Below are 18,097 nucleotides of genomic sequence, written 5' to 3'. Positions count from 1 at the left end.
TCTCTCTCTCTCTTAGTCTCTCTCTCTCTCTCTCTCTTAGTCTCTCTCTCAGCCAGTCTTTCTCTGTTAGTCAGTCTCTCTCCTTGTCAGTCCGCCTCTCTCTCTGTCAGTCCCTCCCTCTGTCAGTCAGTCGCTCTCTCTGTTAGTCAGTCTCTCTCCCTGTCAGTCCCTCTCTCTCCCTGTCAGTCTCTCTCTGTCAGTCTCTCTCCCAGTCTCTCTCTCTCAGTCACTCTCTGTCAGTCAGTCTTCCAGACAGTCTCTCTCTATCTCCCTCTGTCAGTCTCTCTCAATCAGTCACTCTCTCTCGCAGTCAGTGACTCTCTCTGTCAGTTTCTCTCTCTGTCAGTCAGTCTCTCTCTCTGTCAGTCAGTCTCTCTCTGTCAGTCTCTCCATCTCTCTCTCTTTCTGTCAGTCTCTCTCTCTGTCAGTCAGTCTCTTTCTCAGTCAGTCTCTCTCACAGTCAATCAGTCTCTCTCAGTCAGCCAGTCTCTCTCTCTCTCAGTCAGTGTCTCAGCCAGTCAGTCTCTCAGTCAGTTAGTATTCAGTCTCCAAGTCAGTCAGGCAGTCTCTCTACTCTCTCTCCACCCTCTCTCTTCACTCTCTCTCTACTCTGTCCACTCTCTCTCCACTGTCTCACTCTCTCCACTGTCTCACTCTCTCCACTGTCTCACTCTCTCTCCACTGTCTCACTCTCTCTCCACTGTCTCACTCTCTCTCCACTGTCTCTCTCTCCACTCTCTCTCCACTCTATCTCTCCAACCTCTCCACTCTCTCTCTCTCTCCACTCTCTCTCCACTGTCTCTCTCTCCACTCTCTCTCTCCACTCTCTCTCTCTCCACTCTCTCTCTCTCCACTCTCTCTCTCCACTCTCACTCTCTCTACTCTCTCTCTCTCCACTGTCTCTCTCCACTCTCTCTCTCCACTCTCTCTCTCTCCACTGTCTCTCTCTCCACTGTCTCTCTCTCCACTCTCTCTCTACTCTCTCTACTCTCTCTCCACTGTCTCCCCACTCTCTCTCTCTACTCTCTCTCTACTCTCTCCACTGTCTCTCTCTCCACTGTCTCTCCACTGTCTCCCCACTCTCTCTCTCTCTCCACTGTCTCACCACTGTCTCTCCCCACTCTCTCTCCACTCTCTCTCCACTCTCTCTCCACTCTCTCTCCACTCTCTCTCCACTCTCTCTCTACTCTCTCTCTGCTCTCTCTCTCTACTCTCTCTCTCCACTCTCTCTCTCTACTCTCTCTCTCTACTCTCTCTCTACTCTCTCTCCACTCTCTCTCTACTCTCTCTCTCTCCTCTCTCTCTTTCCACTCTCTCTCTCCTCTCTCTCCACTCTCTCTCTACTCTCTCTCCACTCTCTCTCTCTCTCCACTCTCTCTTTCTCTCCACTCTCTCTTTCTCTCCACTCTCTCTTTCTCTCCACTCTCTCTTTCTCTCCACTCCCTCTTTCTCTCCACTCTCTCTTTCTCTCCACTCTCTTTCTCTCCACTCTCTCTCCACTCTTTCTATCCACTCTCTCTCTCCACTCTCTCCCTCCACTCTCTCTCCACTGTCTCCCTCCACTCTCTCTCCACTGTCTCCCTCCACTCTCTCTCCACTGTCTCCCTCCACTCTCTCTCTCCACTCTCTCTCTCTACTCTCTTTCCTCTCTCTCTCCACTGTCTCGCTACACGCTCTCTCTCCACTCTCTCTCTCCACTCTCTCTACACTCTCTCTACACTCTCCACTCTCTCTCTCCACTCTCTCTCTCTCTCCACTCTCTCTCTCTGCACTCTCTCTGCACTCTCTCTCTACTCTCTCTCTACTCTCTCTCCATTCTCTCTCCACTCTCTCTCCACTATCTCCCTCCACTCTCTCTCCACTGTCTCCCTCCACTCTCTCTCCACTTTCTCTCTCTGCACTCTCTCTACACTCTCTACTCTCTCTCCATTCTCTCTCCATTCTCTCTCCACTCTCTCTTCATGCTCTCTCTCTCCACTCTCTCTACCGTCTCTCCCCTCTCCACTGTCTCTCTCTCCACTCTCTCTACTCTCTCTCCACTGTCTCTCTACACGCTCTCTCTCCACTCTCTCTCTCCACTCTCTCTACACTCTCTCTACACTCTCCACTCTCTCTCTCCACTCTCTCTCTCTCTCCACTGTCTCTCTCTGCACTCTCTCTGCACTCTCTCTCTACTCTCTCTCCATTCTCTCTCCACTCTCTCTCCACTATCTCCCTCCACTCTCTCTCCACTGTCTCCCTCCACTCTCTCTCCACTTTCTCTCTCTGCACTCTCTCTACACTCTCTACTCTCTCTCCATTCTCTCTCCATTCTCTCTCCACTCTCTCTTCATGCTCTCTCTCCACTCTCTCTACCGTCTCTCCCCTCTCCACTGTCTCTCTCTCCACTCTCTCTACTCTCTCTCCACTGTCTCTCCACTCTCTCTCTCTCCACTGTCTCACCACTGTCTCTCCCCACTCTCTCTCCACTCTCTCTCCACTCTCTCTCCACTCTCTCTCCACTCTCTCTCTGCTCTCTCTCTACTCTCTCTCTCCACTCTCTCTCTCTCTACTCTCTCTCTCTACTCTCTCTCTACTCTCTCTCTCTCCTCTCTCTTTCCACTCTCTCTCTCCTCTCTCTCCGCTCTCTCTCTACTTTCTCTCCACTCTCTCTCTACTCTCTCTCCACTCTCTCTCTAATCTCTCTCCACTCTCTCTCTCTCTCTCTCCACTCTCTCTTTCTCTCCACTCTCTCTTTCTCTCCACTCTCTCTTTCTCTCCACTCTCTCTTTCTCTCCACTCTCTTTCTCTCCACTCTCTCTCCACTCTTTCTCTCCACTCTCTCTCTCCACTCTCTCTCTCCACTGTCTCCCTCCACTCTCTCTCCACTGTCTCCCTCCACTCTCTCTCCACTGTCTCCCTCCACTCTCTCTCCACTGTCTCTCCACTCACTCTCTCCACGCTCTCTCTCTCCACTGTCTCACCACTGTCTCTCTCCACTCTCTCTCCACTCTCTCTCTCCACTCTCCCTCTACTCTCTCTCTACTCTCTCTCTACTCTCTCTCGACTCTCTCTCCACTCTCTCTCTCCTCTCTCTCTCTCCACTCTCTCCACTCTCTCTCCACTCTCTCTCCCCACTCTCTCTCTCCACTCTCTCTCTCCACTCTCTCTCTTCACTCTCTCTCTCCACTGTCTCCCTCCACTCTCTCTCTCCACTGTCTCCCTACACTCTCTCTCCACTGTCTCCCTCCACTCTCTCGCCACTGTCTCCCTCCACTCTCTTTCCTCTCTCTCCACTGTCTCTCCACTCTCTCTCTCCACTCTCTCTCTCCACTCTCTCTCTACACTCTCTCTCCACTCTCTCTCTCTCTCCACTGTCTCTCTCTGCACTCTCTCTCCATTCTCTCTCCACTCTCTCTCTATGCTCTCTCTCCACTCTCCCTACCGTCTCTCCCCTCTCCACTGTCTCTCTCTCCACTCTCTCTGCACTCTCTCTGCACTCTCTCTCTACTCTCTCTCCACTGTCTCCCCACTCTCTCTCTCTCTACTCTCTCTACTCTCTCCACTGTCTCTCTCTCTCCACTGTCTCTCCACTGTCTCTCCACTCTCTCCACGCTCTCTCTCTCTCCACTGTCTCACCACTGTCTCTCTCCACTCTCTCTCCACTCTCTCTCCACTCTCTCTCTCTCTACTCTCTCTCCACTCTCTCTCTCTACTCTCTCTCTCTCCTCCCTCTCTTTCCACTCTCTCTTTCCACTCTCTCTCTCCTCTCTCTCTCCTCTCTCTCTCCTCTCTCTCTCCTCTCTCTCTCCTCTCTCTCCACTCTCTCTCTCTCTCTCTCCACTCTCTCTCTCTCCACTCTCTCTCTCTCCACTCTCTCTTTCTCTCCACTCTCTCTTTCTCTCCACTCTCTCTCCACTCTCTCTATCCACTCTCTCTCTCCACTCTCTCTCTCCACTCTCTCTCTCCACTCTCTCTCCACTGTCTCCCTCCACTCTCTCTCCACTGTCTCCCTCCACTCTCTCTCTACTCGCTTTCCTCTCTCTCTCCACTGTCTCTCTACACTCTCTCTCTCCACTCTCTCTCTATACTCTCTCTCTCCACTCTCTCTCTCCACTCTCTCTCTCTCCACTGTCTCTCTCTGCACTCTCTCTCTACTCTCTCTCCATTCTCTCTCCACTCTCTCTCCACTATCTCCCGCCACTCTCTCTCCACTGTCTCCCTCCACTCTCTCTCCACTGTCTCTCTCTGCACTCTCTCTACACTCTCTACTCTCTCTCCATTCTCTCTCCACTCTCTCTTCATGCTCTCTCTCCACTCTCTATACCGTCTCTCCCCTCTCCACTGTCTCTCTCTCCACTCTCTCTCCACTCTCTCTCTACTCTCTCTCCACTGTCTCCCCACTCTCTCTCTCTACTCTCTCTCTACTCTCTCCACTGTCTCTCTCTCCACTTTCTCTCTCCACGCTCTCTCTCTCGCCACTGTCTCACCACTGTCTCTCTCCACTCTCTCTCTCCACTCTCTCCACTCTCTCTCTACTCTTTCCACTCTCTCTCTCTCACCACTTTCTCTTTCTCTACACTCTCTCTCCACTCTCTCTATCCACTCTCTCTCTCTCCACTCTCTCTCTCTCTCCACTGTCTCCCTCCACTCTCTCTCCACTGTCTCCCTCCACTCTCTCGCCACTGTCTCCCTCCACTCTCTCTCTCCACTCTCTCTCTCTACTCTCTTTCCTCTCTCTCTCCACTCTCTCTCTCCATTCTCTCTCTCCACTCTCTCTCTCCACTCTCTCTCTACTCTCTCTCTCCATTCTGTCTCTCCATTCTCTCTCCACTCTCTCTCCATGCTCTCTCTCCACTCTCTCTCCACTCTCTCTCTACCTTCTCTCCCCTCTCCACTGTCTCTCTCTCCACTCTCTCTCTCTCTCTACTCTCTCTCCACTCTATCTCCACTGTCTCCCCACTCTCTCTCTCTACTCTTTCTCTACTCTCTCTCCACTCTCTCCACTCTCTCTCTCTCTCCACTGTCTCTCTCCACTCCCTCTCTCTCCACTCCCTCTCTCTCCACTCTTGCTCCACTCTCTCTCTACTCTCTCTCAAATCTCTCTCTACTCTCTCTCTCTTTCTCCCCTCTCTCTCTCTCTCTCCACTCTCTCTACTCTCTCTCCACTCTCTCTACTCTCTCTCCACTCTCTCTCTGTCTCTCTCTCTCTCTCTCCACTCTCTCTCTCTCCACTCACTCTCCACTCTCTCTCCACTCTCTCTCCACTGTCTCTCTCCACTCTCTCTCCACTGTCTCCCTCCACTCTCTCTCCACTGTCTATCTCTCTACTCTCTCTCCACCCTCTCTCTCCACTCTCTCTCCACCCTCTCTCCACTGTCTCCCTCCATTCTTTCTCGCTCCACTCTCTCTCTCCACTCTCTCTCCACTCTCTCTCTCTCTACTCTCTCTACTCTCTCTCCACTCTCTCCACTCTCTCTCTCCACTCTCTCTCTCCACTCTCTCTCTACTCTTTCTCCACTCTCTCTCCCCACTCTCTCTCCCCACTCTCTCTCCCCACTCGCTCTCCCCACTCTCTCTCGACCCTCTCTCTCCACCCTCTCTCCACTCTCTCTCTCCACCCTCTCTCCACTCTCTCTCTCCAGTCTGTCTCTCCAATCTCTCCACCCTCCTTCTCCACTCTCTCTCTCCAATCTCTCCACTCTCTCTCACAAAGTAGTGTGCGTTCCAACAAGAGTGCTTACCTGAGGACACCATGTTGCTGCCTCGTCCCGTCTCATATGAGCATTGCCCTGGAGAATGCTGTCTCTGGGGCCCCCACCGCCATCCTTGTCCTCTCCTTTCTCAGAGGCTGTGCCCTGTGGGGAATGCACTCTCTGGGAACCTCACCCCCATCCTTGTCCTCTCCCGTCTCAGCGGCTGTTCCCTATGGGGAAGGCTGTCTCTGGGGCCCGCACCCCCATCCTTGTCCTCTCTCATCTCAGAGGCTGTGCCCTGTGGGGAATGCTCTCTCTGGGGCCCCCACCCCCATCCTTGTCCTCTTCCGACTCAGTCTGTGCCCTGTGGGGAATTCTCTCTGGGGCCCCTATCCATGTCCTCTCCCATCTCAGAGGCTGTGCCCTGTGGGAAATGCTCTCTCTGGGGCCCCCACCCACATCCTTTTTCCGGGCTTGGCGCGCTCTGACTGAAGAGAAACAATTTGTTTCTCTTCAGTCCTGGGTCAGGGCAGGAGCTCACAGCAGGCTGCAGACTGCAGCTGCCTGAGAGAAATCCACTCACAGCTCTCTACTGATGAGCTGAGGCGACCCCCCTTCATGTACTGAAGACTGCCCCCCCCCGCACCACGGGGGCTGCGGGGGTGTTTGCCGCTCAGCACTGACATGCATTTGTTACGCTGCGTTTAGCCAGCAGCACAGACTAGTGGAGGGCCTTGTAGTTCATGATTGAAGTGCCGTGGCAGAGCTGAACCCTGTGCTGGAGTAGAATCGATGTGTCATATTTATCAGTTTAGCTCTTACCTTCACATTTAACATGTGGAACAACAGGTAGTGCTGGAGGGTGTGCGCACACTCTTCTAGAGGCAAATTAAAAGGACTTGCGCTGCGTGCGTCATTCACATGGACTGGGCATCATGGCTGACCACAAAACAACATCACACAAGAGGCTATGATATGTCACCGAATAAACATTACATTCACAGGATATTAACTAGCCCGGCATTTTTAACCATTTTTTCCCCAACCGGGCCAGCTTTAGCACTGGTGGCACCTGGCCGCTTATGACCTCCTCCACAGAGTCTCATCTTCCAGCAGTGCCCCTCATCCCTCGCTATTCCTCTCTCACATATATTACAAAAAATGTAAAGCTCTGGTTGTGGTTGACTTTACTAATAAGAATGTATATGTACCCACATTTACCCTTTTCGGCAACATTAGGAATAGACATGAAAGAATGAGGAAAAAACATAACCTCCTAACCTTCACTATACAATTTGCATGAATCTCTTCGAGGAAATTTCATGTCACACACAATACCATAATAGCAGTGTAGCTTATGAACTACAAGTAACAAAAGACTCTGCATGACAAAAGCAGTAATTTACTGAGCAAGCCACAAAAAATAAGGGGGCATATTCACAAGGAGCCATCGCGAAATTAACTGCAATTTATCGCAGCCAAATTCGTGCTAAATGTTCCCCACCATTCACAAGCTGGTGCTAACATCACCACAGAGTACTCCCGAAACTATCGCTAATGAGATGTAGAGTAGGTGTTCCCGTGACAAAAGCTGCGACAACACCACGCCTCAACATTCACAATGACCAGACAGATCGGCGATAAAAACACGAAACACGCGATAATGCGCGTTAGCAGTAGGTATTTTACACCTGCTGTGACCTGGTGTAAAGTCGGACGGCAGCCTGCACCACAATAGGGAGCCCTGCCCAGGGAGTCATCGAAAGGGCAACAGATGCCATGGAGCAACTGAACATGCAGCACGGACACCCAAGAGGGCAACAACACCCACCCGGCACAGGAACCACTGGAGACCAAGCAAGGACCATACGCCATAGCTGGATGCACGCATGTTTAGGTGGCAATCCACTGCACACATGTCCCATCTGTGCCCCCTGGTGACACAGCACACAATCAGCGCAACAGGAAGCACACATCACACATCAATGTGCAGGCAACATCCGAACATCGTGGGAACTTCACCAATGCTGCCTTCAAATACACAGCCAGTGTGGATGATCCCTCCACCCTCCGACAGTCCAACAGCAATCAGCCCTCCCAGGATGGCGCTAAGGGAAATGCACAGCCCCTTGGCAACTTCCCAATTAACACCCCACTCACCTCAACCCCACAACCATGCAATCCACAACTCTGGCAATGCACACGTCACAAGTCCACAACCAAGATGTACAACAACATGCCCACCCACCAGACACAATAGAACAACTCACAATGGTAACCTGGGCAAGCCGTGAACATGACCAATCTACGGCATGGCACCTCAGCCACACCATAGACAAGTGTTGGGAGATTTGGCAACCAGGAATATGTGAAGGAAGCAGTAGAATCATGATTGGAAAAGAACACAATGCCAAGAGTGGCGCCAAAGTGCTGAACAAACCGCAGTATGCAGAACACACCCATATCCACGGCGACATACACCTCTGGTAAATGGAGTGTAGTGAACAGTGGACACAACCATATCACCCCAGCCAGTGGGGGTCCTTGCGGAATAGTTGCCTGTTACGCCCCACCCGTAAGCGTGAGCAGAGTGGGATCGGCCGGCGTATGCCAGACCAGCGTAGGGGTGTGAATAAAAAGCACATAGCCCTGGGCGTAGTCCTCTTCCAGAGCGCCAACATCTCTAACAGGGCGGCACCTCTCACCCCGCCACGAGGCCGAATTCGTCATCGTTAGCGGAGTTGCCTCAGATCATGTCCGCCTGTCATACCCTGGCCCGCTGGACCACAAACCCGTCACAGCTGACCCTACGCAGCCAGGCCACACTGATCAGCATCCGACACCAGTGTGTGTCATGGAGGACTCATCACGTGCCAGTGTAAGCTCCAAGCCTGAGGCCCGCGACCTGGCCAGCCTTTCAGACCACCGATGTCCCCCCAACGTTGGCCCACATTACTCCTTTCTCGTTAGCATATTCTACCGGTGACCTCTGCGGCTCAGTGGGTCCCATATGTGAGACTGTGTACTGGCTCCTGAATGGCAGTGCCCCCAAATCCGGGTCAGCGACCACGACACCAGACTCCCTTTGATCCGTGAGGCATACTTCCATATGCGCATCTTGTGACACATCCTGCCATAAACCCTGTCCAACGCCATCCGGCGAGCCGTGCTGCCACAAACCCTGTCCAATGCCATCAGGCGAGCTGTGCTGCCACAAACCCTGTCCAATGCCATCCAGCGAGCCGTGCTGCCACAAACCCTGTCCAACGCCATCAGGCGAGCCGTGCTGCCACAAACCCGGCCCAACGCCATCCGACGAGCCGTGTTGCCACAAACCTTGTCCGACGCCATCCGGCAAACCGTGGATGAGGGACCAGGACAACCTTGCGGACCAGTAGGTCTCACATCCAGCACCTAGTCGTGAATCACAAATGGCTGAGTACACACCAGTAGACACATGGAGAGGAGTAAGAGGAAGATGTGGATCAGTCCAGACGAAAGCCGGGTCACAGTCACGGAGGTGACCGAACACGTGGTGCCACTGAACCTGAACTACGCAGGCCGGTGGGGTCACCAACCTATGCCAGCAACACTTGGTGAATGGCTCGTGCTGCCTGCCGCCTCCGGCCTACACTGCTCTCGGCCTAGGCTGTGCTCGAGTAGGCCACAGATTTGGAACTGAACATCGATTATGCAAAGGCAGATGCCACATCACTGCACACAAGGAGAGGCCTAAGAGGATGTTGCCTTGCTACTTGGCGGAGAGAAAAGGATCATTGTTACGGAGGTGTTCGTACACTACCGACAACTGCCCTGGTGTCACTAGCGCTGTACATTGCGAACCGCAGACACGTGACTGTGGGCCACTGCTGACTGCTGCCTACGGCCTACACTGTGGTCCAGTAGGTCACAGAGTCATGATTTTGAAATGGCGGAGTCCACATCAGTGTACCAGCATCATCGCAGTCTGCATCCCCACTCAGCCTCAGTGCCACTAAGTCTGTTCCCTCACATTCATGGACACTCTCTGGTCGGACAGTGGTGGCGTCTGAGCCTATGGACTAGGGGGTATTTTTCACCCCCATGTAGCTGATACAGACTTGGTGGTGGCAATGGGCTGTCGCATTCCACTCCTCCATTTGCTGCTTCCTGATAAAATCCAACCTTTCTGTGTCTTGTCCTGGAGGACACCTTCCACTGTCCCACGAAACACTCAGAAACATACACCTCGGACAATGATGGTTACCCGCCCAGGTCGCATGGCCCATCTGACTGCACCGCAAGTCACCGTCCCGTGGCTGGGTGCCTGTGCTGGCGCAGTGCATCCGGGGTCACTAACTCTGTGCTGGTCAAGTCCGGGGCCATAGGCTGGACCCTGAGGCCTGGGCCTTGGGCTCATCAATGCCATGACTCTCTGGCATTGCGCTGTACGCAGCCTCCGGGCTCACATGCGTCCCACCAGGGCTCAAACAACAAAGCGAGTCCAACCGGCTTGGACGATGCATCACCGCAGGAGGCACATGCCACCACCGCAAGGACCATTTTCAAACACCATCTGCCAGAGTTGAGGCAGTGGTCCAGACTGGCTTCGTGGTTGCACAGGCTTGTCGTGGATGCCATCATCGGCCTGTTACCCTGCTCAGTACTCCAAGTGCCAGTGACTCAGTGCACCGCAGGTCATTGTCCATGGCTGATTGTGTTTTGTGCTGTGGAGCGGTTGCGCAGGTATGTCACCTCAGATAGTGTGGGGTCCCTGAGACGTTGATGGTGAAGATGATGCAGGTTTGACACACCCACTACATCTGCATCAGGAATGAATCGTAGGGACACAATCAGTGACTTTTTCTGTACATGATCACGCTCATCTCTAGTGTCCAAAGCCCAGTGCACTGCGACTCATGGACACTTCTGTTTGCATGTTGGCTGTCCTCTGGACTTTATCTGGATCACCCCATGTTGCTCATTAGTTGACTCTGTATTGCATGTGTTTTCTGTTTGCGTTGCACTAGTGTCCAATGTCCAAGTGGTTGCCAACACCAGACATTCAGTGCGGAATGGCTTACACTCACCCCACACACATCCAGCTTAGGAGTCACTGTACATGTGGCCCTGCCAATAAAGGGGCCGGGCGCACATGCATGTAGCTAGTTCTACATGATCTCTGTGTGTGTCCCTGTGCCCTACGACTTTACATTGTGCGGTGTGCACCACAGATGCAGACATGTCACGAAGGCAGTGGGTTGAGGTTTGGACATGTAGCTTTGTCGTCACCCACTCTATTCCTGAGGGGAGTGGCCAGGGCCATCGTACGCACTGACCAACATGGGTGTGTGACTGCTAATTGCGCGCCCCTAGGCGTGGTTCTGTGCTGTGCATGTGCATCTGCATGTGTCTCCATGGCAGCGTGGCTCTCCTTTGTGGGGTGTGGATGGGCCCTGTAGAGTGATAGACCCCTACATATGTGTCCTGGTTCGCATTCCATGGGTTCAGTCCCCTCCAACACCTGTTGGGCCACCTCCTTTTGGCGTGCTGACACATACCATTCGGGTGCCATGTGTGGGTGGGTGAAGTGTTGTGAGCCAGCTGTGCCTGCAGGTGCTTCCTGCTGTGTGGTCTGTTGCAGGCAGGGTGTTCTCCTCTGGGTATCTTCGATGTCCGGGTACTGGTGGGGGTTTGCGTGGGACATCCATTGGCTGTTGTAGGGCATCAGTGTCGAAGGTGTGGCGGTCCTCGCCGGCATCACTGATGTGTTGTATTGTGTGCTCTGCGGCAGGTGTTGTGTACCCCTTTGCGATGTGAAGGGGAGGTGCCTGTTGCCTTTGTGTTGGCATATATGTTGTCACATTGTGCTAGTTTGCATGCAGACTGTATGTCGGTGTACATTGTGTCTATTTGGGGGGTGCTGGATTCCTCTGCTTGTGGGTCAGTTGCTGGTAGTGTTCAGTCACCTCCGTGACGCTGTTCTTGTTTTCCTGCGGTCTGCACCCCGTCTTCCTCTCCCTCTTCTCCTTGGCCTTCCCCGACCCATTTGCTCCTTGCTGGTAGTTTATGGGGATTGTGGAATTCGAGTTGGGCTCTGTGCTGGGGCAGGGTGCATCCATGTTGCAACATGCTTTGGCTTGTCTCTGGTGTATTTTTACAAGGGCTTTTATGGTGCATTGTCCTGTCAGACGCATGGGATTTGCATGCCTGTGGTCGGTTTTCGCTGCTTTTTGTACCGTGGTTGGCCTCGTCGCATTTTTTTGCGTTTGCGTATTGCATTTTTGCGGCATGGCATTGATTTTCACGTGGACATTTGCCGCGTTGTCTGGTGTCTATCGCATGCTACCGGCTTGTTGTGAATTCCACGTTGACACAGTTATTTTCCAGCGATGGGCTGTGATGTTGAAAGTTGCATTACGCTACTCTTGCGGTAGTTATCACACGTTCTTGTGAATATACCCCACAGTTCTGTGATCTGTATGGTGTGCATTCTTTGCAGCAGGCACATTACCCCTCTGCGCGACTTGATGATGAGTCAGAACTGTCACTAGACAAAGCTCTATGTCTGTCTAGGAGGAACATTAATCATCAGAGTTATCTTGACATGTTTATTGTTGCCCAAAAACTACTGGACGCTCAACGATCTCTGCAGCAGCAAGTATTGTAAAGCCATAGGATACTCTAAATACCCTCCACCCACCCCGGAGGTCAGGACCAGGTGCAGCTGCACCGGTCGCAACTCTCTAAAGCCGGCCCTGATCTCCAAACCACCACCTTGACCCAGGCGGTGTTTTAATAGCTTCCCCGCCCCAAGCAAAACTGGGAGGGAAGAGGAAAAAGTGAGACGATAAAGCGCAATCAAAGAACATAATTTTTTCGCACATTTTCCCCACCTTTTACTCTAGAAATTCAGATGTTTGGGGCAGATTTAGCTGCCTTTTCTCTGCTGGTTCGGATATGGTTTAAATTTAAGCAAAAAGTGCGGAGCCTGATTCGCCTTTCTCACACATTTTCCGCGTGTTTTCCAGACTTCAGTAGAGTATAAATGAGGATGTTCTCAAAAGAAGAGTCCGTTATCTCTCGGTTACACTGATGTGCACCATGACTGGACGTTTGTACAGGTAATGAACTTCCACAAGAATGGCCGTGGCCACAGTTATTCCCGTTTCTCTCACTCTGGTGCTTAGGTCTATTAAGAAAGGGAGCGAGATGGAAGTGGAGAAAGAAAGGACTATGAATGAGAGGAGGAGGAAGGATCCCCCTAGAGATGCTGTTTCTCGAGGTGATCAGGTGGCAGCCGGTCCAGTGGACCAAATTCCAAATACAAATCTTAGGTTGAATTTGCTGGTTAGGCAGATTTTAAATTGTGCTGCTGTTACATTTACTTGGTGCTGCATTCTCGGAGAGGTTTTTGATAATAGGTTATGCACATTTGGCTACACGTATTCATTTGTTCATCCAGAGGTACTTGCGGGAGGATGGAAGGGCAGATGGCTGGATGAACATCTTCCATAAGGAAGCAGATGTAGAAGTTGTCACACCTGTTTATTTTTTTCTTGCAGCCTGCTGTGGTGCATCTCCAGGGCTCTGGCTCCACTGTACAAGTCAAGAATGGTAAGGATCTAGGAGAAGGCCTCTTTGGCTACGCTTGGCTGGCTCTCATATGAAATATAACTTTTTTTGGCTATATTCCTGCATTTCTTCTTTAAATAACATAAGTGTTCTGGTGATGGGTCTTCTGGTGGCCGGAGTCAGGTGCATGAAGACTGACCACATGAGCATACACAGTCTGACAAGAAGCTGGTTTCACTCATTGCGCTAGGAGACCTGAAAATATATGTGAAGACAAAGTGCGGTCTTGGGAGACCAAAGTGTCCTTTCTTAAATCTTACTCTGAACTAGTTAAAATCCTCGTCACATTCATACCCGTGGAAAAGACAAAAACATATACTACATTCTTTTATACAAATTCATTTATTTTAAAAATATAAATAAAATCTCAGAATGCCATATGATAATCACATAAATACAGATAGGTATCCTCTTTGTGTTGCAACTGTTCAGCCACAGATCTTTACACTCAAATGTAGTACATGGACTATTCTAGACCCATAGAAAAAGACCAATTATACAGTTGTGCATCATAGACGTTAGACTAATCTACCGCTGTGTGGGGGGATCCTGGAACACTTAATATCTCCCTCTCTCTGAATGAACCAGGAGCTTCCACTACTGATGCTGCTTTGTGCGGCAGTTGGCGCTCAGAGGCAGTTCTTTTTGAAGCAAATAGTGGAGCCTAGGAACTAAGACTTATAAGCATTTGTATTTATATATGAACATCGCACGCACAATCATTATATGTGTGTGTGCGTATGTGTGTGTATGTGTGTGTGTGTGTTGTGGAGCACCGTCTAAAAGCCTTTCGCATGCAAAGTTTCCAAATGTTGGGTTATAATAATAAAAAGTCCTTATGTTACCAGGTATTTTAAAAGCGCACGTACACCAGAAAGGTGTTATGGCGCCGGGGCAGAAGAGTGACGGGACTCCGAGCTTATCTATAAACCTGTCTCAAGAGTAATGTTTTTAGCAAGGTCTTAAAGTTCGGGATTCTGGAGGTCACAAAGGAAGGATTTTTGCCGTGACGAGATTTAAAAATAATGCACCCAGTTTTAAATAAGGCCTTCTGGGCGACTGGCAGCCTGTGTAATTTTGCCATCAGAGGTTTGATGTGACAGTATCTAGGCTGGCACCAGACCATCCTGGCAGCCTGGCTTTGAACCGTTCCAGATAGTGAGTTTGCTTAGTCGATACGGACATGACAAAGGTGATTGATTATAGTCTGAGTGATTGCCTCAAGAGAGAAATATTTCTAGATTTTTATGATTTTCCAAAACTGGTAAAAGCAAGATGAAGTTACTGCGCCTATCCAAAGCTTTACTGATCAGTCGTCATTTATGATGACCGCAAGTCTCTTGACCACTTTTTTGAGGGGAGGAGGAGCACCGATCTCCACTGGCCAAATGGAAGGGTTCCAGCCATGCAGTTTGTTTTTAATCTTCACAATTTCAGTCTTATCGGAATTCAACTTTAACTGATGACAATTCATCCAGTCACAGATGTATAAAATGGTGCTTCTGAAGAATTCTGCGGCTTCTATTGTCATTGATGTTGAAAAGCAACTGCATATCATTGGTGGAGTTGTATATCTACACCCGCTGACCCTGTAACGTGCAGACCAGTGGGCAGATATAGAGGTTGAAAAGATAGGGGGGCAAAGAGGACCCCTGTGGTACTCTGCAGTTAAGTTCTACCTTTGACGAGGAAAAAGGGGTGAGATGTAAAGATTGTGAACAGCCAAAAAGGATTAACTTTATCCAGTCTAATGTAGATCCCTGCACACTTGCAGCCTTGAGGCATTTGGATAAGAGATTGTGATCTACTGTGTCAAAAGCTGCAGATAAGTCTAACAGGACTAATGCCTGGGCCAATCCTGTGTCTGCTTCCTAATAACTGTTTCTGTAGAGTGGGCAAGGCAAAACCCCGCCTGGTGGGGAATCAAGAAAGGAAGAGTCCTCTAAGACCGTGCTTAAGAGTTGGGCAATGTGTGCCTTTCGTATCTTGACTAAGTAAGGGTGGAGTGAGATTGGGGCTGTAGTTTTTCAAGATGGAGGGATCTTCCATAGCTGTTTTTTTAGTGAGATACCTACTGCCTGGGACATTGTCTTCCATACGAAGACAATGCCCTGACATAGGGATACGTTGAGCAGAGAGATCACTGGATTGGGGAATTCCTGAGATTTTGTTTTGCATACTTCGGGGACAGATGTCTACCGGAGAGCCTGATTTGACCTTAGTCATCAATTTCAATGGTCATCTTTAGTAATGGATGTTAAAGATGAGAGTTTTATAGGATTCACATCTTCCGAGACAGTAGTGTTAGGTAAGGGGCTGGGAGGAATAATGTCTTACTCATCTATATTTTGTCTATGGAAAAGAAGCTCAAGTTGTCACACAGTTTTTGAGTGGGGACTATCGGCATGCTTGAGCGATCTGGGTTAGGAATTCAAATGTTGTATCAAATATTTCTTTCGTTTTGTGGCCAGAATGTAGGATTTTATTTAATAAATAGGTAGATTTAGCTTCCCCTATTGATTTCTTGTAAGCTTTAGTCGCACAATGAAAATTTCCTTATCCTCCGAGTGTAGGTTTTTCAGACATTTTCGCTCGGACTGGTGTAGCTCGAGTTTTTTTTTTTAGTTGCTCGGTGTACCATTTTGATGCTTCATGGTGGCGAATTGGTTTTATTTTGCGTTTGGGGCGTATAAGTTACTTGCTTCCCTGAGCCAAAAGGTTACAGCATTTTTGTGATTAGGGCTGGGCATAGTTTGCGAAGTAGCGCTTCGCAAAGCTATGCAAAGTGCACTTCGCACTACGTGAGCTACGCGTAGCACTACGCGAACTGCGTAGTAGCATGTTCGCACTGTGCAAGATGCCGTTTTCGATGATTGCACAGTGCGGACAAGTATCCGGCACTGTGCAATCATTGAAAACGGCATCTTGCACAGTGCGAGCTGTAGTTTTCTGCCGCTCGAGTAGATTTTTACTCGAGCGGCAGCTTTCTCAACGCGGACTGGTAGTTTCTCATTGCGAGCGGTCGCGAGGATGCGCGACCACTCGCACTGAGAACCCTGACCTCCCCACGTTGAGAATCTCGCCGGGAGATTTATTTTCCACGCTCGCGATCAGCAACTTGATGTTGAGGACCGCTGTGCTACGTGCAGTTCGCGTAGTGCGTAGTAGCGCAAACTTCCCAATCTACACGAGCGTAGCATAGTGCTTTGCCCAGGCCTATCTCTGATCACCAAAATTGTCCCTATTAGTAGGAATGGTTGAAGCTAGAGAATCACATAAGTTGTCTAAGTTAACGCGGGTTCAAGTCCTAGAATAAGTGCCATTCCAGACTACATTGCAGCCAGCAACGATAAGACAACTTGCTGCTTACATGTCTAGGTAATGAGGAAAAGTGCAATCTGACAGGCTTACTTTAAAAAAGACTTCCTGTTATTTTGAGGAGCCACGAGTTCCACTATGAATGGTGCCTTGTACTCACAAATGGATCTACTCAAACCAATCGAAAACCAATCCTTCCAAGCTTCTGTTAGATTTGCCTGGCTTTTTCACACAGTGCCATGGTGATCAGCAAATAAACACTCCTTGCCCCCTCCATTTTTAACTGTGCCCCCCTCATATACCGGCGATGGACCTGAGTAACCATAAAATTGTCATGAGAATTCTACGCCCCTGCCAAATTGTGTGCAGACCATCAAACCATGGCAAAATCACGAATAAAACGAAAAATATTTGGAGCCCCTCTTTAACTTTGCCCCCAATCCTTTGGATGATCATGAGACCTGAAATACCTTCGCTGGGTGTACCTTTCTAACGAGCCACCACATTTATTTCAGATTCATTAAACATTCCCAGAGTTATAAGAAAAGGAAAATTTTCGGGTCGGTCCCTCCGTGAATGTTGTCTCCCCTTGCTTCATTGGCATCAGACTTGAAATACCAATAGAAAACTAATTCTTTGAAGCGTCTTTCAAATTTCTGGCAGGCTCATCACACACTACCAAAGTTATTAGTGAATTAGCAATTGATCATCTTTTATAACTACCCCCTTACCATTGATGGATCTAGGTGCTTTGTGGAAAATTTTGGTTGATTCATCAAGTGAGGACAGAGAAAAAGGAGGGGTCCTAAATGTTTTGCCCTATACAATGTCTATGGGGAGTTTGCAGTTTTTAGATACGACTACAGTCCGTACCACTGAACGGATTTACACCAAAATTTGGCAGAAAGCTAGCTCTTGGTCCAGAAAGGGTGCTTTTTGTAATTTTATGTAAATCTGTTCAGTAGTTTTTTAGTTAAAGAAGGAAAAATATAGATAATTAGAGATGCGGATCCTGCCAGTACCCATGGGGGATCTGCGGATCTGAAGCCCAATGGGAAAAAAACCCTAACCCACTGACACGCCATACTCTCGCTGTGCACAGCCAAAGGTTGTGCGCAGCTAGCATGGTTGGTTTACTGCAGCCAGGCCCTGTGGGACCTCCTGTCACGCACGGCCCAAAGAAACAAAAACAATTCACTGGAATAACCAAAAGTTACAGGAACGTTTTAGTTAGGTTCACATTTTACCCACACAAAACCATACCATGGGTAAAACGTAAACCTAAATATATTGTCCCTGGAACCTTTGATTTTATTCAGTGTTTTTCATATATATATATATATATATATATATATATATATATATATATATATATATATATATATATATTGTAACAAACCAAACTTTCCATCAAAATAAGGCGCTGACTCCGTGAATCATAATCGAAACGATTTTAATTGCTCAGTTGCTGCTTAGACGCGTTTCGGCGG

The 18,097-nt window shown here is 49.7% G+C and overlaps 1 protein-coding gene across 17 annotated transcripts in view; it reads left to right on the top strand.

Moving 5' to 3' along the window:
* Nucleotides 1–18,097, top strand: part of EDA (ectodysplasin A) — a 1,521,038-nt gene that overhangs the window by 1,123,671 nt on the left and 379,270 nt on the right. For all 17 annotated transcript variants that reach the window (XR_013594046.1, XR_013594047.1, XR_013594045.1 and 14 more), the window contains exon 6: nucleotides 13,220–13,271. Coding sequence is in view for 12 of the 17 variants with exons in the window: in XM_078640160.1 (XP_078496286.1) it covers nucleotides 13,220–13,271 (52 nt within the window). In the remaining 5 variants the exon portion in view is untranslated. The remainder of the gene's footprint in view (nucleotides 1–13,219; nucleotides 13,272–18,097) is intronic.

This window comes from Lissotriton helveticus, chromosome 4_2 (assembly GCF_964261635.1).
Source record: "Lissotriton helveticus chromosome 4_2, aLisHel1.1, whole genome shotgun sequence".
NCBI lineage: Eukaryota > Metazoa > Chordata > Amphibia > Caudata > Salamandridae > Lissotriton > Lissotriton helveticus.
Note: the sequence above shows the minus strand (reverse complement) of the source record. Positions and strands in the feature narration are given on the sequence as shown.